We start from the raw sequence: 26,826 nt of genomic DNA, 5'->3' as shown, positions 1-26,826 counted from the left end.
ATAAACCTTTTATGTTCCTTTCTATGAAGTTATTACTGGATAGTTTGTCCCTTTGCTGAATATAGTAGGTTTTGTTTTCATTTTGGCAAAGACAAAATTATTTGGTTAAAATAAAAAAGTTGCAGACTGCTTAGTTTATAAAGCTTGTCTGCTTCCCTCCATAACTCAGCAGCTCTGCTGGAGTTATAAAATTCAAATGTAGCTGTGCAAAGGCCACATCTAACACTCTTATTTAACCTTGCTTATTGCAGTAGAAGTATTTGCAAAATGATGATGCTTGTGCTTCAGAAATACCAAAATAAAGTATCTGAATTCTTCAAAATGTACCAAAATAATAATAGCTGCTGAAAATAAAAAAATACATCCAATTTTACATTTCAAGGTCTCAATTTTGATGAAACAGATCACAAAAAATGATTTACTGAATCAGGAAAAAAATCACTGAATCTCCAAATATGCAAGCCCACTCTTCCTGAATCTGGAAACAAACATCCCTCTGACTCCACTCCCATTCCCCGTAACAATTAGCATTCCAGTGTGACTTGTAAAAATAAGTGTATAGGGCAGCAACACTTCTCTTGTAGTGCAAGTGCTGTTACAACCTTAAACTACAGGTTGTCCATAAAATGTGAATTGAAGAACTACTATCTTGCTCTTCTTCCAGTTGTTGTCAGGTGTGCTGGTTCAATAGAGTAAAAATAAATATTAGAGATGTATTGTGAATCTAATTAAGATTAATGAAAATAGTTTTATGATAAAGCCTCTATATATCTACACAACATATAAAACAACATATATTTACACAATATACATCAAATAGCATATTGAAGAGCAAACTCTTAGCTTAAAATTATCACACTCAAATACATGAGTTATCTTACCAGTCACTTTTGGAATTCCTTGCAGACGAGGCACTGGTAATGCTACTATAATTCCCAGATTTGTTCCAACCAGCAATAAACCATGGCATACTAGTAGACTGGTCACAGAAACACGCTGCTGTCCTGTGTAATTCAAAAAATGCTACATTACTGCATAGTCATAACCTCTGCCTTAATGACAGTAATCTATAGTTAACATAAGTTACACATAATATAATTATAGGGCATCTATACACATGCATCAAGGTTGCTTTGATGCACTGTAATTAAACCGCATTGGAGCAGACTCAATTAATCAAGTCTGTTGGAGCGGGGTAATTTTCACTCTCCAGCCGACTACAGCAACACGTGTCAGCGTCCCCATGCTGAAAAATGGCGGTGGGGGCAGTTTAACTAAAGCTTGTTTGACGAGCTTTAGTTTAAGGAGCCCTACCACCATTTTTAGCACAGGGACACTGATACATGCGATGCTCTGGGTGCTTTAATTAGAGTGGCTCTTGGATCCACTCTAATTAAAGCACCCCCTACCCCACCTACTAAAGCATGTGTATAAACACCCATAGGTTCTGAGTCAGCAAAGCATCTAAGTAGATGCTTAAGTATTCTTATGTATCAAGCCTTAAAACTTCACCTACATGCTATATAACTGCACCAAAACTTCTGAAATGTTGTAATAATTCAATTTTATTGTGCTAAAAACTGCCAAATTCCAGTACAAAAAGCAGCTTTTACAAATAGGTTACTTCTACATATTCTTAGTAGCAGTGCTACAATGCATTTTACTATATACAACAGTGGTATACAATTACAACATTACACTGAATTCAAGGCTCAACACTATTCATATTTAACTGACACAACTGCTTTCCCCCTACTTTTCGTTTTCAGAAACAACTTAATGCATTGGGAGGTTATAGTTTTTATCCTTTGAAAACAAAGAGGGTTTAGCTCATGATAAAAAAATTAAAAATAAATGATTGATACAGTCTAACTGGCCATTTTGAAAATTTAAATTCTCCCAAATGGAAACTAATTTCTTCTATGATGAGAAGTGAAACTGTGCCATGAATTATGAACTGGTCAAAAGACAGAAACAGTATGTACAAAGTTTGTATCTAGTAATCTCAAAAATGTAAGATTACTAATTAACATACTCAGTAACGCTCTGAAATAACACATGAACATTAAGGCAAGGAAGTTTGCAGATGACTTTTATTTAGGTTGTTTAGGGCTGAAAAAGATTGTGGCTACATCTAACATAGTTGGGTGAATTAGCAGCATGTATATCAAACCTACTTAGAAATATAAATTAGGCATAATGAAAATTCCAAGACAATCTAGATGTTAGTTTCTCTCCATCTGGCTGATAGTAAAAAATCATACTGTTTCTAATAATAATAACACTGAAGTTCCCCTGCCTACAAGGAAATAATTGTGCATCTTGCAAAGCTTTGGGGTTGTTTTAGATTAAATATAATGTACTTGATTTCCGAAGTGGCACATGCAAGAATGCTCCTTCACAGCTGATCAGAGGGACAATATTAAAGGAGACTGAAAATGCTACCATTGCAGCCAGAGGGTGGATGACACTGAGGTGATCACAGCTGGATGAAAATGGAGTGCAGCAGATATTTATCATAGGAAAAAGCATCAGACCCCAGAATGATGCCACAGGCTACAGCCTTGGTCCATTAGTCAAAATGAAGGCAAATAAAATCATATTTATTAAACAAAAGGTTATTATAAAGGACTACAATGCCAATTATATATGACAGTCACCTGATCCATCTCAGTCAGTAAATATTACCATTACTTTGATACTCAGATATTTTGCAGCAGTGTCTGTATACTTGTGTTGACTTTAACAATTCCACAGCTTTATGAAGCTCAGTTAGAATGAGCACAAACTGTTTTGATTTAGCCCTTACATGAAAAGAGATACAAATCCAGATCTAGACACAACTATTATTTTTCAATTATTTTTATAGTGAATCAAAAATTATCCAAATCCTGAAGCTACTGAAAGCTTTTCTGGTGTCAAAAACGCATGTTTTTCTGGCCACTTGACACACATCAGTGACAAAAAGATGACATCTTCCTGAGCAGCGAACTTCCAGTTGCTACTCCTGCACTGCCACTAGTGCTGTGCCCTCTTCTTTTGCTGAAGCCTCAGCCAGAACTGCTGCAAGGAAGGTGCAGTGTGGGAAGGAACAGTAATGCCCAGGGCACAGTACCTGCCAGTCATACCTCTGGAATCAAGATCTGCATTTTGTGGCTTAGCTTATAGGCAATGCAAACAGATCAATGTTAGTGCCAACAAAACACACTGGGGTTCAATCTTACTCTTCTTAAGCAGTCTAGTGGGAATATTGCCCATTTTTATCTTTGTAATGCTTTCAATGCATTCTCTAGGTGCTTTACACTGAAAAATATCAGTGCTTGTTCTTACACAGCAGCCCAGAAAGGACTGCCAACTAGTGATTTGCACCTGTGAAGTAACATTATTGTTTCCATATGTGAAAACAGCAAGTGAGTATAGAACAACCTAGAGTCTTAAATACAGAACATAACACTAGGCATGAACCACTGAATGTGAGGTCAAAAGAAAAACTTCTAGCTTTGAATCCTTGGAAAAGCAGGAAACATCTGCATCTGTCTAGAAATAACTGATGGTAACACATAATGATAACAGTCACTTATTAAAAATATCCATGTGTTGCTTTCTATTGTGAACATTTTTACTTCTATCTTTTTATTACAATGCAGTGTTTTGTGACTTTAATTTTATCCATTAAACACTAAAGGGAAAAATTAGAAAGAAATGGCTCTTGATCAACTGGATGCGTTCTATCCCCTAAGCAAAGGAAAAAAAATATCACCCAGTAAAGATCAATCAAGGGAGAGTGATAAGCATGAAAGTAAAACACTATTATAGTTAAAGGAAAGTTTTCCAATGAAATGGTACCCATGGAGAGATGAAATTGCTAAACGTGCAAGGGCAGCTTAATAACACTCAGGTTCTTTACAGGCTTACACACAGGGATAGTTTTGCACTCTGGGTGTACTCTCACTGACTTTGTTTCTACAGGACTTCAAAATCAATCTTGATCTTCCTCATGTCAGCTTTTGATCCTGGCCCAGCAACAGAATTTGGGCATATGCCTCCCTTGCACCCACACAGGGCCCACTGAAGTTAAGTCTACAAAGGTGCAAGGGCAAGTCTTTATATCCATCCAATGATTAGGCTCCACAAGCAAATTAAACTGTCTTAAAAACCTTTCACTACTGCATATTTAATCAGGCAGTCTGAACTGCTCTCCCTCTTCTTACTACTTGGTTATAACAAACTGACATAATGAAGTACTGTGTATGTGTGTGCAGGAACTTTAAATGAAAAAAGCAGAATTTATTTTCTACAGAAAGGAAATGAGGAAATTTTGTTCCCTTTCTCATCAGTTTCCAGGAAGCATACATGTAACAATAGGAGATGAAAAACAGAAGTTGCCTGTTTGTTCAATAGGTAACATATTAGCCATAAGAGCAAAGAAATAAGATATATCAGAGTCAGCAGAACCTCTCTAAAAGCAAACTCAGTTAAAGATTAAAAATAATAAATCTGGTAAAGATAATGCATTCAAGGATATTTACATGGTTAAATACCAGCATCCTGTATTAAATAATAAAATGTTACATGCAACCTTAACACATCTAAGCTAGTTGGTGGAGGTATGAACTGTGAGCAGTAGGATTTTTAATTATCAATATTTTAAAATATGTGAATTAGAGCACATGTATACTAACCACTGTACATACATGATCTGGGGCAGTAATTGGGCACAAGCTTGCCCTACCCAGGAAAATACGTAAAACATTAGCAACCGTTTTGTCCATATCTATTTATTTATTACATTTATGGGCAGCCCTTCCCAAAATAGCCTTGGGTGCTTACAACAAATAAAATAACTAATACAAGCAGTCCCTAGTGTCTTTCCCTAATGACATCTGCTGGGAGGGCAGTAGAGCAGTGCACAGGCAATTCAGGAAGTTTTTGGAGAGTGCAGAGGACAACTTCCCAGTGCAAGTGTTGGAGAGGCCAATTAGGCCTCTTCTTGACCTGCTGCTCACAAACAGAGAAGAACTGGTGGGGGATGTAATAGTGGACAGCAACTTGGGCAGAAGCGACCATGAGATGATTGAGTTTGGGATCCTCAGGAATGGAAGGAAGGAGAGCAGCAGAATACGGACTATGGACTTCAGAAAAGTGAACTTTGACTCGCTCGGGAAACTGATGGGCAGGATCCCCTGTGACACCAGTCTGAGGGGGAAAGGAATCAAGGTTGTACTTCAAATAAACCTTACTGAGGGTGCAGGAATGAACCATCCTGATGCACAGGAAGACTAGCAAGTATGGCAGAAGACCAGCTTGGCTTAGAAAGGAACTCTTCAGTGAGCTAAAACACAAAAAGGAAGCTTACAAGAAGTGGAAACTTGGACAAAACTAGGGAGGAGCATAAGAATATTGCTCAGACATGCAGGGATGAAATCAGGTAGGCCAAAGAGCAGTTGGAGTTGCAGCTAGAGAGGATATGAAGGGTAACAATAAAGATTTCTACAAGTATGTCAGAAACAAGAGGAGGATTGGGGAAAGTGTGGATCCTTTACTAAATTGGGAGGAAACCTAGCAATAGATGATGCAGAAAAAAGGATGAAGTACTCAATGTCTTTTTTTACCTCAGTCTTCACAGGCAAGATCAACTCCTAGATTACTGCACCTGGCTGCACAATTTGTAGAGGAGGTGAGCAGCTGACAGTGGGAAAAGAACAAGTTAGGGACTATTTAGAGAAGCTGGACATGCACAAGTCCATGGGGCCAGATGCAATGCACCCGAGGGCAATGAGGGACGTGGCTGATGTGACTGCAGAGCTGCTGGCCATTATCTTTGAAAATTCATGACCATCAGGAGAGGTCCCAGATGACTGGAAAAGGGCAAATATAGTGCCCATCTTTAAGAAAGGGAAGAAAGACAATCCAGGGAACTACAGGCTGGTCAGCCTCCCCCTAGTTGCTGCAAATCATGGAGCAGGACCTCAAGGAATCAATTTCTAAGCATTTGGAGAAAGTGGTGGTTAAGAACAGTCACCATGGAGTCACCAATGGCAAGTCATGCCTGAGCTACCTGATTCACTTCTATGATGAGATGACTGGTTCTGCAGATGTAGGGAGACCAGCGGATGTGGTATACCTTGACTTTAGCAAGGCTTTTGATAGGGTTTCCCACAACATTCTTGCAAGCAAGCTAAGGAACATGGATTGGATGAACAAACTATATGGGGGATAGAAAATTGGCTGGATCATCGGGCTCAGAGGGTATTAATCAATGGCTCAATGTCTAGCTTGCAGCCAGTGGCATCAAGTGGAGTGTCTCAGGAGTCAGTCTTGGGGCTGGTTTTGTTCAATATCTTCATTAACAATCTGGAAGATGGGCTGGAGTGCAACCTCAGAAAGACTGCGCATGACACCAAGCTGAGAGTAGTAGATAGGCTGGAAGGTAGGGCTAGGATTCAGAGTGATCTAGACAAATTGGAGAATCAGACCAAAAAAAAATCGCATGAGCTTCAATAAGGAAATGTTCAAAGTCCTGCACTTAGGATGAAACAATCCCATGCACCAGTACATGCTGGGGGCTGTCTGGCTAAACAGCAGCTCTGCAGAAAAGGACCTGGGGGTTACAGTGGACAATATGTTGAATAAAAGCCAGCAGTGTGTTCTTGTTCCAAGAAGACTAATAGCATACTGGGCTGCATTAGTAGAAGCGCTGCCAGCAGATTGAGGGATGTGATTATTCTCCTCTATGCAGCACTGGTAAGGCCACATCCGGAGTACTGTGTCCAGTCCCCCCCCCCCCCCCCCATTCCCCTACAGAAAGGATGTTGACAATTCAAGAGAGTGCAGCAAAGGGCAACAGAAATTGTTAAGGGCCTGGGGCACATGACTTACGAAGACAGACTGAAGGAACTGGGTTTATTTAATCTGGAGAAAAGAACACTAAACTGGGATTTAATAGCAACCTTCAACTACCAGAAAGGAGGTTCCAAAGAGGATGGAGTTAAACAGTTCTCAGTGGTGACAGATGGTCTTAAGCAATGGTCTCAAACTGCAGCAAGGGAGGTTTAGGTTAGATATGAGGAAAAACTCTCTCAGTAGGAGGGTAGTAAAACACTGAAACAGGTTACTCAGAAAGATTGTGGAATATTCACCCTTAGAGGTTTTTAAGACTAGGCTGGATAAAACCCAAGCTGGGATGATATAGCTAGGGATGGTCCTGTTCTGAGCAGGGTATTGGACTAGATCTCCTGAAGTCCCTTCCAACCCTCATTTCCTATGATTCTTTCCCTAAAAGAACAGAAGTCTACTCCTGATGCAAGGCAAGGAGTTCTACCCTCAGTTTAAGCAAAGAGATGTGCTCTCGGTGCTGAAAATCCCAGTTTGTGACTTTACTGTGTTCACTAGAAGGCTGTCAATTAAATAGCTGTTATTTTAGAATGTACAGGAAAGTAACACTTCTTGGAGTTCCTCCTTCCCCCAGCTAGATCTTCTGCAACTCAACCCAGCCACATGTCAATAAAACCAGAGACTTTGCTGCAGGGAGCTTCTTCTAGGTGTAGTAGAGAAAAAAGGTTTAGAAAAACATCATTATTCCCCAGAGCAGGTACAACACAATAGCTTAGGAGCTGGTTTAATCTATGTCAGTTGACTATGTAATGGGCCTATACACCCAAGAGTAACTAGAATGCATTAAGTTTTCAAGGCTGAGATAGGGTGGGAGGCAGTGACATAACAAGCAGCTTCTTCAGCTGAGTGCTCTCCTGTACTGATGACTTCCGCAGCCTAGTCATTCCTGTGTTTTCTGTGTCCTTAAGTGGTGTAAAAAGCTAAACAACCAAAACATGGAGAATTCAGGAGCATTCTCTCAAGAATATGAAATTATTCCTTCATATATACTCAGAGGAAGGTTTCTTTTTCCTGCCATCACTCCTAAATGTAAGTTATGAGGCACTTCCAGGGCCAGAATTAATCACTATGCTCAATATAGAAAAAGCAACACTACTATTGGTTCAGGTTTGCTCGGGGAGGGGGGGGCAGTCTGTCTACTACATTATTATTAAACTCTGGTGACAATCACTTCACAACATCAATTCACTTAATTTTGTCCTTAGTAGTATTCTGCACTGTGTTGCAATGTTATCTTGTCCAAGGTAGTGAACAGGCACATTCTTTGTGGTAGGAAAGGCAGGCAGTTAAGGCAGATGTTTAAAGCTGTATGCATGTGGCAATAAAGTTATGTTCAGCGTTCATTTTAGTATTGCTTTAACAGAACTTATTATTATTTATATGAAGTTGTTATTATGGCTTCTTTGTCTTGCTGACAATGTAGCTCAAGGAGTCCAGATTCTTGACAAACTTGTGACACTGTATTCTGTTCTAAACTCCTGTGAAATTTCTTTTTTCAAAGGGCGCATCTACACAAGACGCTATGGCAATGTAGCATTGGCAGGCACAAACCGTGATGCCGACAATACTGCGCAGTAGCAGCGAGCTACATTGCTGTAGCTCATCACCGCGGTGACACAGTGTCTAAAAATAACTGTGTGTCACCAAGACTTCACAGTAGTTGCTCCTGGCACTTTCATTTGGTATTGCAAGTACTAAATGACTCTGCAGTACCAAATGCGCAGGCAGAGGCGCATGTATATGCACCCAAAGGCACCTTCAGAACATTTCTAGACTTAGTAACTTCTTCCTCTCAAGTTCAGTGAGCTTCCTCGTTGCATGCAGAGGAAAGTCTCATCTTGGGCTGCTTTCTTAAATCTGAAAACAGCTTCCTTGTAGTACATCAAACCTCTGATTTTACAGCAGGAATTTAGCATTTGAGAATCCATTAAAATTCTTCAATACAATAAATTACAGGACAGTAAGTCTTCTAGAAATGCAGTACTTTCACTCTGGTTCTGTTTCATATTTCTCTTTACCTTCCATTACATTACAGTCTGATATGTTCTTCAGCTGTTTTTAATTGTAAATGGCCTCTCACTATATTTATTATGCAAGCCTCCTACACCCCTGTCATCTAGGGTTTTTTGTTGTAATATACTGGGATCCTGAAAATAAGCCTAAGAAATGCAGCTAAATAACTGAAATTCACTGCATGTTTGGAATGGATTTTTCTGTAATGTTTCCTCTGTACAGTTCCACTCTTGGAAATGCCTTGAGCTCACTAGAGTGTTTTTCATAAGAGACCAAGAAGCTAAGAAGTGATAAGAGTTAAACTAGAGGATGTATGACAAGCCAAATCTCCTTCATAGGAAGTTACATCAATTTGTTATATTATCAGGGAAATGACAACTGAAGCAAAATATTTTTCAAGATTTGTTTTTTCATTACGCATAGGCAGAAAAATATTTTTCATATTACCATAAAGAAGCAAAGTCATCAACGCTTTCTTTCTACCAATAGTAAGAGAGATTAATTTAGCATTACCTCTTTTGTTCACATCACTTTTTATTCCTTTGCACAATTAGGGCGAATTAAATTAAATGACCTATTTAAATAGAATGCAAAGACAAAATTGCTGATTGCTCATTAGCAAGAGTTGCATGCAAGCACTGTATGCTACAATAGCCTGTAAAGAGAGGTACTAACAGGACCATTTACAAAGGAACTTTAGTTTAAAGCTAGTGCAATATCCAGCATGTAGGGTAGGAAGATAGGGTAGGAAGAATGTTTATTTTGGGGACCTAAAGGTTTATATACTAAAATGTTTTATACACTAAAATGAACACTGAATTTGTTTAAGAAAACAAAACAGTTTTAGTGCTGAAAACTAACTGCTGGTAAAGTCATATCACTGCAGCAGGTTCATTCACTGCCAACAAGATCTGGTTCTAGTGTGAGTTGTATTTGTGGACTCGTATGTACAAGTGATATGAATACTATCCTTACCAAATTTACAGAAAAAGAGAGAGGTGCAAAGAAAAAAGAAGTTCCACCTTTTGGAATAGCAATGAAGCACTTAGGACTGGGAAAGTTTTAGCAAGGAGACATAGTGAAAGAGATGAATAACAAGTGTGTACCTAAATGCCACTTCAGTAAGGCATGCAGTGAGATTTTAGGCTAAATTCTGGTGTTTCACTTCAGCCAATTATTTAGTCCAAACATTGAAAAAATGAGAAGATAACATTGTCTCCTTAGTGTACTGCTTTTTCCAAGCTCTACCAAAAACCATTCTAACTTACAGTGCCTGCAGGTAAGTGCCACACTGCAGGAAACTGAAGGATGATGGTACCTAAATTCATGGCCAGTCCTTCCTGTATCCTTCTTCAGTGTCTCCCTCTCCCTTGCTGCTTCTTTTCCTGGCACTTCCCAGACTTTCACTGCCTAAGTCTCTTCTCCCTTGTTGCCTCTTGATTTCCCAGAAAAAGATTCTCCACTGTCTTTTCAAAGGGCTGAACATTACTTCCTGCTTGCTTTTCAATTCCAGTTGTCCCCCTCCCTCCCCACATATTAAACTGTGGAATTCTGGAAAGCCCCTGGTGTGAATGTTTACAGAGAGTATCCTTCGCATCCCTAATTCACACAATGTCTGTTGTAGAACTAATATTTGTCAGCATCTGCAAACTTTATTTAACTAGTACTGCATACAGTTGCTAATATGAGCCCATATTTTCCACTTACTTTCTTAGTCCCAGAAGGCAAGAGCAGGAAACTGACACAGGCAAAAGATTATTTGAAGCAAGGGCTGTCACCTCTTATGTGCCATTGTAAAACCAGGATATTTTTTGATTAAGAAATTAAACTAAGCAGCCACTTGATTTTTTTTTTTTTTATTGGCAAGAGTCATTTTTAGGCTAGGTTTAATTTCCAAACTGTTGTTATACACAGGGAGACTAGAAACCTTTAATGAAATATGACTAGGACTGGACTGCATTTCCAGCCGCCTTTCAAATAAAAGGTGTTCCATGTGCAGCTTTGATCTGTGATCCTGATACCAAAAATAATAGGGAAATGGTTCTATTGTGTGTCACCTGCTATTCAGTTCTAAAAGGAAAATTAAAACATTCTCTCAGACTGAGTCAAGGTCTTCCTGATCAGATGAGTGGGATAGGCCCGACGTATCTGTAAGCATGTACTTGCATGCTAGGGCAGATGACAGCTGATTTTTTTCCTGATGTAAACTGAAACTAACTGGGCACATCTACATGTACAATTTATGTGACTGAATATACTCCACCTCAATTTGAGCTGGAGTAAATTAATCTTGACATCACAGTCTATATGTGCGTTTAAGTGCAGTAATTTACTGCGATGCCAGACACCACTTGTATCTGACAGGACTATCCAGCAGCACAGTAAATTAATCTACTGCACCCTAATTGCCGTGCCCATGTAGACAGTGACACTTTACTGCTCAGCAAATTAGTCTCACGCACAGTAAAGCATCGCATGTAGATGTGCCTGACCACTAAGAGCTACACTAACTTATTCAACAGCTTCTGTGCCAGGCACCTCTCAGCAAGTAGCAGAGATGGCTTCATGAGGCTTTTTTTTTATACAAGTGATTCTCAGACAGAGTGCTGCAAGATCCTTCCAAGCATGCTGCAGTGCCAGGAGGTAAACAATTGCTTCTCCTCCTGCCAGGTGCCCCAGCACAGTTTCATAGTAGCTAGGGTCAGGAGGGACCTGAACAGATCATCTAGCCTGACCCCCTGCCACAGGCAGGAATGAATGCTGGGTTCACAACACCCCAGACAGGTGATCATTCAACCTCCTCTTGAATTTGCCCAAGGTAGGGGTGAGGACCACTTCCCTGGGAAGTTGGTTCCAGATTTTGGCCACCCTAACTGTAAAATATTGCCTTCTGATCTCTAACCTAAACCTATTCTCCATAAGCTTATGAAAATTGTTCCTTGTCACCCCAGGTGCTGCTGGGGAGAAAAGGGCTCTGCCTATTTGCTGTTGATCTCCCCTGATGAGCTTGTAGGCAGCCACTAGGTCTCCCCTCAGCCTCCTCTTGCTGAGGCTGAACAGGTTCAGGTCCTTCAGTCTCTCCTTGTAGGACCTGTCCTGCTGCCCTCTCACTGAGCGGGTGGCCCTTCTCTGAACCTTCTCCAAGCTGGCCACATCCCTTTTGAAGTGCGGCGCCCAGTACTGGATGCAGTACTCCAACTGCAGCCTGACCAAAGTTGCATAGAGGGGGAGTATCACCTCTCTGGACCGGCTTGAGATGCACCTTTGGATGCATGACAAGGTATGGCTGGCCTTGCTGGCTGCGGTCTGGCATTGGCGGCTCATGTTCATCTTGGAGTCAATAATGACTCCAAGATCCCTTTCTGCCTCTGTGCTTTCAAGAAGGGAACTCCCCAGCCTGTAGGTATGCTGTGGATTCCTTCTCCGCAGGTGCAGCACCCTGCATTTGTCTATGTTGAACCCTATCCTATTCTCGTCTGCCCAGTTTTGTAGTCTGTCTAAATCCAGTTGCAGCCTCTCTCCCTTCAAGTGCGTCCACCTCGCCCCACATCTTAGTGTCATCAGCGTGCTTTCCACCCCTCGTCCAAGTTGCTGATGAAGATGTTAAACAGTGTGGGCCCAAGGACCAAGCCCTGGGGTATCCCACTGCCCACATCTCACCAGGTTGAGTACAACCCATCCAACCACTACTGTCTGGGTGCACCCCATCAGCCAATTTTTTACCCATCCAGCATACCACAGGCAAGTGGTACCTACTGCTGCTTACCACCCCAGGGCAGTTGCTGTATTCCCAGCAGTGCATTCTGCTGCTCACATACAGGTAGGTGAGCAGATGCTGGGCCAGAGGGCCACACTACATCCTGGCTTGTCTTCTGTTCCTCCCATGCCCCCAGAACCAGTGGGAATGGCCATGGGTGCATGGGGCTCTAATTGCTGGTATGCAAGTTGCTGGAGGAGCAGCCACGGTGGCAGGTATAATGCAGACCCCTCAGGTACAGACCAGGGGCAGAAAGGGGACAGACAGCAAAAAAAACAAAGCAAGGTATGGTGAGGTCCTGTCCCCATTGCCCTTACCAGGTACCAGCTAAATCCTACTTCAGTGATTCTCAACCGCGAGTCCACTAAATACTGAAAAGTTATAGAGAGATACCTTGAGGCTATAAAATTTGAGAACCACCACTTCGCACAAAGGGAATCCTTATCTGCACATTGGGGATCCTGGGACAGAACAATGGTTCTAGCCTGATACTCTATCCCAGGGGTGAATCCTAGATGGTTCAGAGGAAAGTACAAACACACCACAGTACATCTAATTACTCTGTCATCATAGAATGATGGGGTGGTAGGAGAGAGAGAAGTATTTTCTGATGGCAACTGGTTATGAGCTTCCTTCCTGAAGTATGAGGTTCAGTACTCTTGAACTTTATCTTAGCATAACTGCAAATCCCCTTTGTAAAAAGCTCATTGCTTTTTACTTAGCTATTAAGGACCCAATCCAGCAAAACACTTAAGACTTGTTCAACTTGAAACACGAGAGAAGTTCCATTGCCACCACCTGGTACTTAGTTACACAATTAAAGTCAAGCAAGTGTTCAGTTGGGTTGAGGCCTATAATATTCAGCTCAATAATATGGCTTCCTTCAATGTGGAGTTGGCAGTTCAGTAGTTCACTGAATCCCTGGCACTTGTGAGCGGAGAGCAGAACTGAACTAGCTCTTCAGTTCCTTAATAGACAATATTTCTGCCAACTTTACAGAGCTAATACTGATGTGCAGACAAACCATCTAGTCATAACCACCTTAGCTGCATAGTTGAGATTTAGATATAGATCAAATGCACAGTTTGCGCCTAGGTTTCTGATTCATCTGTGAGAGTTACAGTTACTGAGCCAGGTAAGAGTTATTAAGCAAAATCCAGATTGAGATCACATTGTACAATGCAGTTACCTGACAAAATATTGTGAATAGGAGTGGCAATATTAATATCCTGAAGGTGCTTCAGAGTTTCAGTGTGGAACAAGCGGAGTGTAGATCCAGATGTGAATGCAATCCAGATTCCTACTCCAGCAACAGCCATATGTGAGATCACCATCCCCTCCTCTTGATGAGCTTCAAAATAGTGCTAATAATAAAAAAAGACAAAGCAAGTATAACAGGTACACCAAAGCCATATAATTCATTGTTACCTGTAAGCTCCTGTATTGTATAGAGTGCCATGTAGTCTCACTCCCTTTGCCCCACCAAGGGCAAGTCTTGCCCCTAAAACTTTATAGCCGCATACTCAGTAACTTATTTTGTTTGTAAAAAAAAACAGCAAACATGTTGGGAATTTGTCTTTCTTCAGAGCAATCCTGCATTTCCATATCTGTCTTTTTAAGAAAGAACACTAGTGTAGAAAAGTCTGCTGAGACCAGACTGGTTTTTGCCATTGTGCTACTTAAACCTGAAGCAGAGCTACCACCAGGAGGTAAGACTCCTCAACATAAACACAGATTGGGTTTGGGTGTCTAACAAGTGGGCATCCTGGGGCTGGTCTGAATGTTGGCCTGCCCACTTCAAGGCAAACCGCCCACCTACCTTGTCTGCCACACCTTTGATAATATTAATTAGAAGATGATAACAAGGCAGGAGGCTGCCCATTTACTTGCCCTGATGCCAAGGGCCTATACGTGGCTCCAAACGTCCCCTTATACCATGTCCCATGACTCACAGATGGAATCCATGGCCTAACACATGCACTCAATGAAAGCGCTGGTGCACCCCTGACAGCCAGCATTCCCAGGCAGGGGGGGCAGGCGAGAGTGCTGGTGCTGCCCCTGAGAGCGCCAGCTGTGGGGTTGGGGCACTAGGAGAAGTGGTCCCCCCCACGGTTGATCATGCTTACCCAGAAGTGCCAGAGGCATGCCCAAAACGCCAGTGGCACGCTGCTGTGACTTGCGGGTCGGTGGGATTGGCTGTGGGGGAGCCCCCACTCTGGTCTGCGGGATTTGCCGCAGGTGAAACCCACCACCCTTGGTCAGTGACTGGCCACTGGGAGGGCAAGTACCCCCCAACTCATGAGGCACCAGTCGCCCATGCCCAGAACCAGGAGCCTCCACCTTCCTCACAGCTCCTTCCTGTACCTCCAAGATATTATGAGCAGCAGCTCTAGCTGGGTGATGCTCTCTTTCTAGCTGCTGGCAGCAAACTGCCAGCTATACTGCTCAGAGGCCTGTTCTTATAATAAACAGCTGGGCAACTGTGCCTGATTGGGAGTGCAGCCACCTGCAAGCTGCTTGGCTGTTTGCTCATGCCCCTTTGAGTAACAGAGCACACCCTGTGCTCTGTTACAGGGTAGAATATATACTTGGGAAGCAGAACAGAATTTTATGCAATAAAGCTGAACAGTTGCTTATATTAGGTTCTTCCAGTGCAACCTAAACTTCCTTTGCTGGAACTCTGTGCTCTTCTAGGAACTTGGTCTTTCCTAAATCCCTTTGGTTTCTGTACCTGCCCACTCTTTTACACAGTAAATGGGAGAAGTTCCTCAGGCATTTGAAAGGGGCCATTGTCTCTTTACAGCCTTTTTAGTCCAGACACTCAATCTCATACTTCTCATGGTGGCATTACTCCACCCCGGGTGGAGCACGATGTACAAAGTCTTCCAGTGATTTGACTATTACTGTGATTTGTAAAACCAAAGCACACAGGAGCTCTAATTCATGGACCATGACCTCTCTGCTGTTCAAAGACAGAAATAAAAGACAATCCCTAGGAAAAAAAGCCCTCCATTTCCAAATTTCTCTTTGAACAAAATATCCAACTAACTTTCTTTTAAAGACTACTTTTCAGTCTAAATATAATTATGGGTATGAACTGACATTATTATTGGAAATACAGTCTCTCATGGTCCTAAATATACATAGCAGGGAATGCTCTAGGAGTGTGAGACTTGACTTATAATCATGGCTTAAAATCAAACCACAACAAGTATGCAACAAATTATTATATGGCCTTAGTTATTCATTCTCAAACAAACTAGATTCCTGCTGTACAACCAGAGGTTTGATGTTCTATAGAGATTTTTTTTTTTTAATTTAAGAAAGTAGCCCAATTTGAGAGTCTCTTTAACATGTGTGGAGGTAGGTAAAGGAAGCCTGAGGACTCTGGTGACAGCAGAAAGAAAAAATAGGTGGGAGAACAGGCAAGAGCTTGGGAGCTGCATGTTAGCTTCTTGGGAGTCACATGTGGATTTTGGACTTTCCTGGGTGAATGCTCTAAAACCACCAGATTACCATGTAAAGGTGATAACTAACACCTCCCCTTTCCCTATGATTTTGAATAAAAAGTGGATTTAAGTGCTGAACTTGAAACTCAGGGCATTCCTACTAGATTGAGTCCCGATTACTTATAGGGATGTTAATATTGTTGATCTCAATCAGCCTTTGGCAGGAGATGGGTGCTGAGCTACTTAGTTAAGCCAAGATGGTAGCACCTGTGCATATACTCTGTAGCTATGCTTAAGGAGATTTCATTTCTATGAATCTCTCTCTTGGAACTGGCACTTGATCAGCCCCATTTTAGATGCTTATGTTTCTTTGATGATCTCACCGACTACCTCACAGTATTCATGCACTAGATTATATAACACTTCTGTAAGGCAGTGAAAAATGATTGGCTTCATTTTACAGATGAGGAACTGATGCACTAAGACAAAGTGCCTATTTCACCTTTCATACCACAGTGGTATGTACACAGATGTATGAGTCTGCCTCATTCCCAGCAGATGTGGATTTCTGTTGCATCGATGGGACTAGACTAACTCACTGAATTGTGACTTTGACATCCCCTTTCAAGCTTTGAACTGCATCACTTCTGAATGCTGTCTCCATGCATGTAATGAAACTGTATTGGATTTGCACGATATTACACTTGAGGCAATCAGCTGGCTGCAAAATTTGGACATAAAATTGTACATATGTTTTTCCTTGCTGGGTGATCATTGCAGCATCACATGCTTAAAAAAAAAAAGATGCATGAGTGGAATGTTTCAAACGTATGCAGCTTTTAGATTCGATTGTCCAGGTATTCTACAAAACTAACTGAAGTAGGGGAAAGAGACGGAGGATTTTATAATCTTTTCGGCTAACAGCCTAATGGTTACAAGCACTTGCCAGGCAGTGGGACATTCATTTTTTAGACACCCGTCCATCTTCACTCAAAGGAGGTTTGAATCCACAGGGACTCCCTAAAATAATACTTTAACTGGCAAGCTAGGGGGTAGACATTGCCAGGGTGCTCTACATCCCTCCTCTTGAAGCTGGCCCATTGGAAGTCAAAAGGGAAATATAACTGTGGGGCCAGAAGGATGAAAGCAAGGCAAAAGAACTGTGGCTGAGTGAGCAGGACATTGCCTTGAAAAGAAAGGGTCTGTGGGTTCTGGACCTCTGCCTACCCGTGGCTTTTCTGCAGCTTGCATTTAATAGTTGTTCAATAAAATAAACAAACAGTAGCAAGATAATTTTTGTCTCAGTGTATGGATTATATATCTATCTGGACAATCTTATTCTGTCCTGTAGGTCATATATCCATAGTGCAACCTTTTAAGCAGTCTCAAAAGAGAAATGAAGAACAAGTTTAGCAAGTGGACAACTCTGCAATGGTGCCAAAAATTGCACATGTGCCACTATATAAGTGCCACACAAGTACTTAGAAATTAGATTTGGCCCTAAGAGTGAAATCAACAATGTAATTTAGGTACTGTGTAACTTTTAAGCCCTAGGGTCTCCAAATGGATTCCACAGCCTGAGCTAGATAGTTATGTGGATGGAGTTAGGTGCCCCAGAATGGGATTCTCAGCAGCCAGCATGGTGTACTGGGAGACGCTTACCATCATCAATGGTTACATCCTATCCTACAATGGAGTAGAAGCACCAACCTCCAGCTAATAACCTATCTTCATCCTAACTCCCTTTTTAGTATAACCCAGTGCATTCTTCCCTTTAGACAGCTCTTATCCATCTTGCAGTTAATCCACTATGGAGCATCAGCACCAACTTTCTGGTTATAAGATATTTTGGTAGCAGGGAAGCCTTCCACTTCCTGCAGAAGCTGGGCAAATTTGCAAACAAAAATTGAGACTCTTTGGCCAGAGACAGAAAGCAAGTGTCTTTAGTCCAATGGTAAGAGCACTGGACTTGGAGAAAGGAGACCTAGATTTCAATTCAAAGACTTTTTTAAACACTGAAATTTTTAGATTAAAAAATGCACAGAAGTAGAATTCTAGGTACCCTACAGTGGACTTTCTAGGAGGGGGGAAAATAAGTTCTTAAAAGGGAAGGTTGGAACCAAGGTGGACAGTCTTGGGTGCTTACATTTTCCCTAAGTCTTGCTTTACACAAAGTTATCTCCAGGTCTAAGGAGATCTATAGAACAACCTAGGTCTCTACTAGGCAAAGTATGCATGTTTCTTGGACTAAGGACACTAGTGAGAATATTAAAAATAATTTCCCCCATGGCCGATCCATGTAGAATATGCTTAGTTACATCTCTTCATCCTAACTTCCTTTTTAGTATAACGCAGTGCAGTCTTCTCTGCTAGACACCTCTTATCCATCTTACAATTAAAGCATCAATCTGCACCTTTTTCACTTTACATGAGAATTCCTATGAGGCAAGTATCAAATCCCCCTTATTAAAATCTAAATAGATTATAGCCACTCTCTTGTCCTTATCTAAGAGGCCAGTTTTCCTGTCAGAAAGATATGTTGTTAGTTTGGCATAACCTTTGATAAAGCCATGTTGCATTTTTTGCGTTTTCTGTTAATGTCCATACCCTTAATTATTCCTGCATAGTACTGAAGTCAAACTAACAGGAGTATATTGTTATGGATTTCTTCTCCTCCATGGCCTTTTAATATAGGTACCTTCTTTGTCATTCTTCAGGAAACTGACAGGTTCAATGAGAAGCCTTACTATCATATTTGCAATTTCATGACAATTCTTTCAATAGCCTGTGACAGAGATTATCCACAGCCTCTGATTTCAACACACTACATAGCCTAAGTTTTACTTCCACTTTGGATGTGGCCATTTTCAGCTCCTTTTTCTCTACTGTATATATTTATTTTTACTACTTTACATTGAGATTTTTGTTTAAATAAGACAAACTGGACACCTGTATGATACTGTAAGTTATCCTTTCCTTTTCTTACTTTTTCTTAAATAAGATGTGTAATTCAGAAACATGGGCATGTAATGCATCCAATAGAGCAAGAGTTGTATACTCTTCTTTGTTTCACTCCCACAGCATTAGGTAACTTATTTATCCTTTTTAAGAGTGAATTTCCTGAAACAGCCACAGTAAATGTGAATTTTTTTATGGCAACTAAGGCTTCAAAATCCTGTTTTGCTTTACAGTCTGACACACAACTTGTATAATGATTGCGTGTTTTTAATGCTCTTAAAAACTGAAGTCAATATAAATCTTTCCAACATCTTACTTGGCGTTTGGATCAGGAACATAATTCATGATAAAAAAATTAAACACTCTGTGGCATTCTAACCTTGAGCGCCAACCACAAGCAGGAAGGCAATTTTGTTAAAATAACTAAGCAGTTTGCATAGGCATTCTGTAGTTACCAGCTAACTAAACTCCCACACAGTGTCATTCAGCTTGTACAGTTATCTGTTAAAATATTCAGAGACATTTAAAAACATTACTTCCCATCCCCTCAGCAACGTAGGAAATATACAAAAAGATCTATTCTTCTCAATCAAATAGCCTTCTTACACTGTGTAGGAGCAAGAATGTACAAAAATCTGGACTTTTTTTAACTGATATATAAATCTTTTCCACTAAAACTAGTTGCTGGCATCTACACTGATGACACTGTCCACTTGAAATGCAGTAGCTGATCTTTCCTTTTAAAGAGTGCTGTTTACAGAACAAAAAGGGCAACTAGTAAGTGACAAAACATGACTGATTCCCATTTCTATAAAAAATAACAAGTTCTAAATCTAGGATTTTACATTTCTCCTTCTTGAGTTTTCACTACCACATTCCCTATGCATTTTCCATTCAGAGCCCATTTTTCCATTCAGAGCCCATGTTTTCTCGTCAGGCTCCGTTGTTCCAACTCTATAGCAACATCAAAGCTACAGAACACATTTTGGATGCCATAGCAAGTCTTAACAACAGTGGAGCCTGACATGGCCTGCTATTGTTTTGACAGTATACTGCATAGTAGAAAACTTTCTTTTCAGAGGTTGCCCACTTGCAGGGTGCAAACTCAGTTGTGATTCCAGGCCCTAATAGCTGTGCCAGGAACTGAACCATGATTTCTCAAGCACAGCAAACTCCACATAATGGGCCCCATTGTTCATGAATAAGAATGACTTTAACTACTTTAAAGAAATGACAGTACTTGGGCAACATAATTTTAAACACAGTGAGTTTTTGTTTATTTAGCACATTTTAGATAATTCCACTTTAATCTTTAAAAATAAGTAGTGGTAGTTCTTCAGCAGTTAGTCATGCTGTGGAACACTAGAATATTTTATATTTACATGGTAACTTTCATCCTATAATATAAATACTGGTATATTTTACAGTGAAGGACCTGACCCTTCAGGGTTTCAGGGGCTGCCCACAGAAATCACTACACAAAAGCATTACTAAAATGTAGTCACTTCTTGGCTGGGAGGCAAACAGTAGCCAAGGACTAAGACAAACCATACACTTCAGAAAAGTGTCAGTGGACCTTTAACACTTTAAAACAGAGAATCTTTTCTTTTGCAAGGTTCCCTTTCCAAGGAGCTCTGGATACTTTGCAGTATAATAAGAGATATTTTTAAATACTGAGAAATTACAGTAAAAAACTATTATTACAACAAAATGAAATGGAAGGAGCTCAATCTATGAGAAAAAAAGGTAATGGTGGGGGTGGGGAAGGGAACAAGAACCAAAAGATATGTGTAAGATGCCAACCGTGCTTCTTAGAAAAAACAGCTTAGAGTGTTGTAAAAAGCAGAGAGGTGGATGGAAATGGGTTTTTGCACAAAGCAAAAGTATGGATTGTTGGTTGACTTCGTACAATGAGCTTCTTAAAAGGCAAGACATACCTAACCCAACAGAGGCACAGAATATATTGATGGCCTGTACAAACCAGTGCTTTAAAAAAACCAACCAACCAACCAACCACAAAAAAAATCAATAAAATAATTTATAGGAAAAGTAACCTATGGAGTACAAGGCAGATGAAGTATGTACCAGTAAACAAATTAGCAGCTGTATTCTGAATTGGCTCTAAGGAATACATGGAAGCCCTGCAAAAATCAAAGTGCAACAATTGACCCTTGTGCTCCTGAAAGATTTGCATGGTTCAAAGGAGGGGCACAGCCAGTGCAGACTGTGCCCGGAAACAAAAATACAAACACTTTTAGGCGAGGGACAAAAGTGACACATAATACAGTTTAAGTGATCAGAAACTGGCTTAAACTTGTAACAGAACAGAAGCTCAGTGTACATAAACCAGTTTCAAAATAGCTGAAACTGGTTTAAGATAAACCTGGTTGAATGTAGTATCAGACTTAACTGAGTTGAGTCAAACTGGTTTATGAGACTTCTATCCCAAACCGCTTCCTGGTTCAAGTTAAATAACAGACTCCAGCATCCCAGTAAGTTTCACAGCCCTGGGTCGGGCTGTGATGTCTGCTCCAGAGAGCAGGGCTGGCCCCGCCCCTCTGCTCCCCAGTGAAAGCAGGGAGAGCTGGCTGACAAAGGGGGGGCTGACAAGGGGGGGGGGCAAGCCCAGCTGGGGATGCAGCCCAGTCTGCAGACGAGGGACTCTCCCCCCCCCCCGGCAAACCCTGGCCTGGGTTTGGGGCCAGGGAGGGGAGTTAAACACCTTTTCCCCTACTCAAACTTAGTGTGACTGTGGACTACAAATCCTAGAGGCACTTGGAAGCAGGAAGAGGAAGTGATAAGCAACCCTGCAGAGTCCTGCTGCTATGCTTTTGGACTGCAAATCCCAGAGACCTCAGGGGTAGCAGAAAGAGGAAGTGAACACAGCCCATACTGGCTACGTGCCAGGGAGTCAAGCTTCAGCCCCTGACTTCTAGCCTGAGCCACTGCAGGCATGTTGCTGTATTTCCTGAATCTAGGGCCTTTCTACTTCTACAGTTATGCTAATTGGCACTTCCTTTCCATCTCTCATTCCAATTTGCTTTTGCCATGTAATACATAGATACATGTAGACAGCCAGGCACACTAGCAAAATCAAGCAGAACATTTGATCCAGTGACGATGTGTACGGGGTGCACATGCACCCCCCGAGAGTGCCAGCACACCCCCTGACTGGCCGCGCTTGCCACTTAGGTGATGGGCAGGGGGAGCAGGTGGGAGTGCCAGTGGCTGGGGAGTGGAGTGCTATGGCACTCCCAGAAGCAGCCGCAGTCAGTTCCAGACCTTCCCCCCAACCCCAGCCAGCGAGACTGGCCGCAGGGGAACCCTTCCTCCCCCCCACCCCCTCTTCAGCGAGAATGGTCACTGGGGGGGCATGTGCCCCCCATGACTAAGGCAGCACCCATGACTTGATCAAATAAAAGTTACAGAACAAAGAAGGGCAAAAAAAGAGAAAGCAGGACATTTTCTATCCTCCTGGATTCATGTAACTGCAGGGCATGGTGAAAGACTGATTAAGGTTTAAGTCTCATAGGTCTATGAACTCTAAGGTTAGGCCACTAAGCCAACAGTGATGGACTGCTGACCCTCATATTCTGTTCTGAGGCTGGGGCTTTTTGTTCTGTTTTGCTTTTTTCTTGCTGTTTTGTATAATGTGGGAACTCTGCATTATTTACTAGAATTTGCCTTGACCTAGAATGGTTGTTAGTGACAGGAGCAGTATGGGTTTATTAAGGAGGGTCCATAAGGTCGAAGCCCTATTTAGCCACACAGAAGCAAAACTTCTGCCTGAAACCCAAGATTCCTGCATCCAGATTACTAAGGGTGTGCGAAACAGGTCGTATTCCATTTGGATTCAGCCTGAATCGGGGACAGTGGTTTGATTAGTTGATTCGGATCACTGTTCCAATTCAATTCAGCTGAATCCGAATCTGAAGATTCGACGCTGATTCAGAGAATCAGCGATTCGGCCATAGACACAGCTTTAAATGTTTTTTCTACATACTTTGAGGTATCAGGAGCAGCTCATGAATGCTAAGATCCTGGGCAGATGGATCATCCCACAGGAGAGTGGGGGGGCCCCAGCATGCTTAGCGTCGGACCCGGAAGTGGACCGGAAATACTTCTGGTCCACTGTCAACCGTTCTGGGGGACCTCCCAGCACTCCTCCGGCTCGAAAATCAGCTGCGAGGAGAGTCCAGGTGCCCCCCCAGACCCAGGAAGCACCAGTCATCAAGCCAGGGGGACATGGGGTGACCCGGTGGACCCGAGAGTGGATCAGAAGCGTTTCTGGTCCACTGCCAAGCATGCTGGGGACCCCCCCTGCACTCCTGTGGGATGCTCCATCTGTCCCACCATTGCAGCATTCACGAGTCACCTGGTACCGAGGTATGTAGAAAAAATGTTTAAAGCTGTGTCTACGTACAAAATCACTGAATCTCTCTGAACTGATTTGGAGGGTTCCACTTCGATTTGGAGAGATTAGAGGGTCTCCTGATTCAATTCAGACTTGGAGATTTAGCCACCGAATCAGGCTGAATCTTATCAGTGACTGAAGCTTCTCACAGCCTTACTGATTACTGCTTGCTGATTTTCTGCAAGTACTTTCTTCCTCTGCCAGCACTTGTGTCTGAATTCAAGACTCATCCCTTAATATACTTTGTACCATAAATAAGTTCTAGAAGTTAGATGACAATTTAAAGAGAAAAAGAGGCAAAACTAATCTAAGTTCAATGTGTAGCAAAAGTGGAAAATTAACAGGAAAAAATCCAAACAACTAAAAACAATGTTTCTTAGAATTCTTTGGATTTTAAGGTTTAAATTTTATCAACCATTATTTTAAAATGCGGTTCCATGGTAAAATATGCAAGTAATGTTACAGAAGCATTTACCTCCACAGAATGGGTCTCAGTACTGATTATAAAAATTTGTCCACCAGATGCCGCCCATATGGTCTCTTCCATCACAAGTAGGCTTCTGACTGGTAGAACCCCTAGCTTTACTACTTTTTCAGGTTCTGGGTTCCAGTTTCCATCTTTAACAAAGAAAAGAAGCAGGTAGAAAAATTACACACAATAAAAATGTATATCTGGTTTTAAATATTCATCAAGAATATATGGCTCTGAAGACAATATGGTTTACTCCAATGTGGCAGAGCTATCCATAAAAAATCCTAGCAGACAAACACAAAAGTCTAATATATGAATACTAATCTATCAAACTTGCACACATTTTTGGTAACAGACAGCCATTTCCTTGTATATATAGAATAAAGAGAGTGACACTGCAGGTTCTGCACACTGTATTCTTGATCATACCTATGCAACCTGTCCCTTCAGATTATTTATACCTGCATAATACTACTGAAGTCTAATCCGATTGTACAGAAGTTACTCAAGGCACAATTTCTAGATTCAGTTGGCACAAGCTGAACATTAAGGGCTCCTATACACATGCACAATGCCCACTGTGATGTGCTGGAGTATGGAAGCTGACTCATTTGGCAGCCTCCTGCATCATGTGTATCAGTGTCTCCACACTGAAAAAATGGTAGCGGTGCACTTTGAAATAAAACACGTTCAATGAGCCCTGCTGCCATTTTTTCAGTGTGGGGACATGTGGGGATGCTGATACACATCACATTGCGGGTGCTTTTAATTAGCATGGCTTGCTAATTAAAGTACCTGGTGCCACATCCCACAGCATGTATAAAAATGCATCTAAGATACTAAACCTGCAGCATCTTTCTGTTTGGTAATGATAAATATGGGAAAGAAAAAAATGAGTTTGAACTTCAAAGTGAAGGCTGCATTTGAAGATAGCAGGTAGAAAAACTATTTAATTGTCAACAGAAAAAAAATGTTTGGATTCATCAAGATGCTATTAGTATAGATCCTCTCAGTCATTTTTATAGGGACACTTTTCAGAGTAAATCTCAATGTTAATCTCATCTTCCCTCCAACTAACCGCAGTCCCAAGTCTTAAAGCACTTATTTAGAATAATTTCATAGTACTGTAGTCTCTGTGTTAAGAACCCACAGTTGGCCTTTCAACCTAGAAAGCCTCAAAGTTTAAAAATCAGCAGTTCTCAACCTGGGTGCTGGGGTACCCTGGGGTGCCACCAGAACCTTTGAAAGTTGCCCCAAGAAGTTCAAGGACATAAACAGATAAGAGCATGCTTGGGCTCCAGGTGTGAGAAGACAAGCAGGTAAAAGCACGCTCACGCTCTCCCTGCATAGTTGAGCCTCTGCCCCCACTGCGTGGCCCTTCTGCAAGGAGGTAAGCACTGTAATAAATAAATTAAGTTTTGAAATGGGGTGCCACTCAGTTCACAAAAATTATGGAGAGGTGCCTTCACTCTACCAAGGACTGCCTCTAGCCGAAAAAGGTTGAAAACCCCTAGTTAGATGTATGAAGTGAAGATGAAGTGAAGTAATCTATGACTTTTTTTTTTTTTTAACTAATGACTGAATCACATCTAAGTACCCATCTAAAACAAACTTGATGAAATGGACATTCTAGTAGCATCTTTAACTTTCAGAAGCATACAGTAATTTTAAGAGAAACTAGGTAATTTCTTTTCATGCCCCATCTTCAGATTTAAAAAGAATTCACCCTGATTAGAAGACAGCCAGTACTGTAATTGGTGTGGACTGGACTTAACAGACCAAAATCAGATTACACCCGAAATAGCAGCAATACCATAAGCATATCTTGCAGGCGCCTGCTACTGCTTACCAGTGCTACAGAACTCTTTGAAGTACGGATTAAAGATTAAAGAAATCACAGCAACTGTTTTGTCCAAGTTTTAGCTTTTAACAGCATGAACTTAGTTTGAATACATGTACATGTTCCTTTGATAACAAATGTTTAATGACAAAGAATTAAGTAATTATTCTAATACCTTTTCACACATAATTGGCTTATTCAATGCATACCTTTCAGATAACCATTTACACTCATTCAGTATATCACCCCACAATTCTGCAGTATTGTCTGTTGTATCTTAATAACAGTATAAATAAAATTGCTTTTGTTGTTATGTGTAGTTGCCTTGAGGGGAAAAAAGTATATTAAAAGGTGACCTCCTCACTTTCATATCCACTCTGTACAAGTTCCAGTAACAATAACCACTTTGTTGTCAGAGACCCCGATTCATTGATTCATTCAACTTAAGCACCTTTTAAAACACACTCTCATGAAAAGTACTCAGTCCTGGGGGCAGTGACTGTTTGTTATTCATTTACATATTGCTTAATACAATGTGTCCAACAGTAACAGGTGAATGTATTATTATGCACATGCTTGTATGCTTTACTGTATAGAAACTCAAAAAATATTGGTACCTCTGACAGCATCAGTTATATAATCTTCCTTGACATGTGCTTAGAATGAGATTCTAATTTTAAAATACATTCATATAAATTACATTGCAAGTGCCATATTCATTATGTCACAATTGTTTTCATAAATTCAGTATGCAAGTTTCTAATTCCATCCCTGCAAGTTCTCCCAGCAATGTCAAAGTCAGCTTGTGTTCTTTCTGACTCGCACATTGCCATCAGTAATAAAGACGCTTTAGGCCAAGCAGTGCCCTCATTGCAACAAAATTGTCCTTAATTTAAGTGCTTAGGTGGAGATTACAGAAGTATAATTGAGGGCACAATCTGAAGGTAACAGGAGTGTGTAAAGTGGCCCTTCATTTGGAAGTAATTTTACAATTTATTTTAATTATGTAAATCATATTTGATGAACTAT

The 26,826-nt window shown here is 41.1% G+C and overlaps 1 protein-coding gene across 6 annotated transcripts in view; it reads right to left on the bottom strand.

Annotated features, from left to right (window-relative positions):
* ARHGEF10 (Rho guanine nucleotide exchange factor 10) overlaps positions 1–26,826 on the bottom strand; it is a 197,706-nt gene that overhangs the window by 6,399 nt on the left and 164,481 nt on the right. For all 6 annotated transcript variants that reach the window (XM_059730159.1, XM_059730148.1, XM_059730140.1 and 3 more), the window contains 3 exons: positions 23,961–24,103; positions 13,854–14,028; positions 882–1,004 (listed from right to left, as the gene is read on the bottom strand). In XM_059730159.1, coding sequence (XP_059586142.1) covers positions 882–1,004; positions 13,854–14,028; positions 23,961–24,103 — 441 coding nt within the window. The remainder of the gene's footprint in view (positions 1–881; positions 1,005–13,853; positions 14,029–23,960; positions 24,104–26,826) is intronic.

Source organism: Alligator mississippiensis, chromosome 1 (genome assembly GCF_030867095.1).
Source record: "Alligator mississippiensis isolate rAllMis1 chromosome 1, rAllMis1, whole genome shotgun sequence".
NCBI lineage: Eukaryota > Metazoa > Chordata > Crocodylia > Alligatoridae > Alligator > Alligator mississippiensis.
This window is presented reverse-complemented; position numbering and strand designations above follow the sequence as displayed.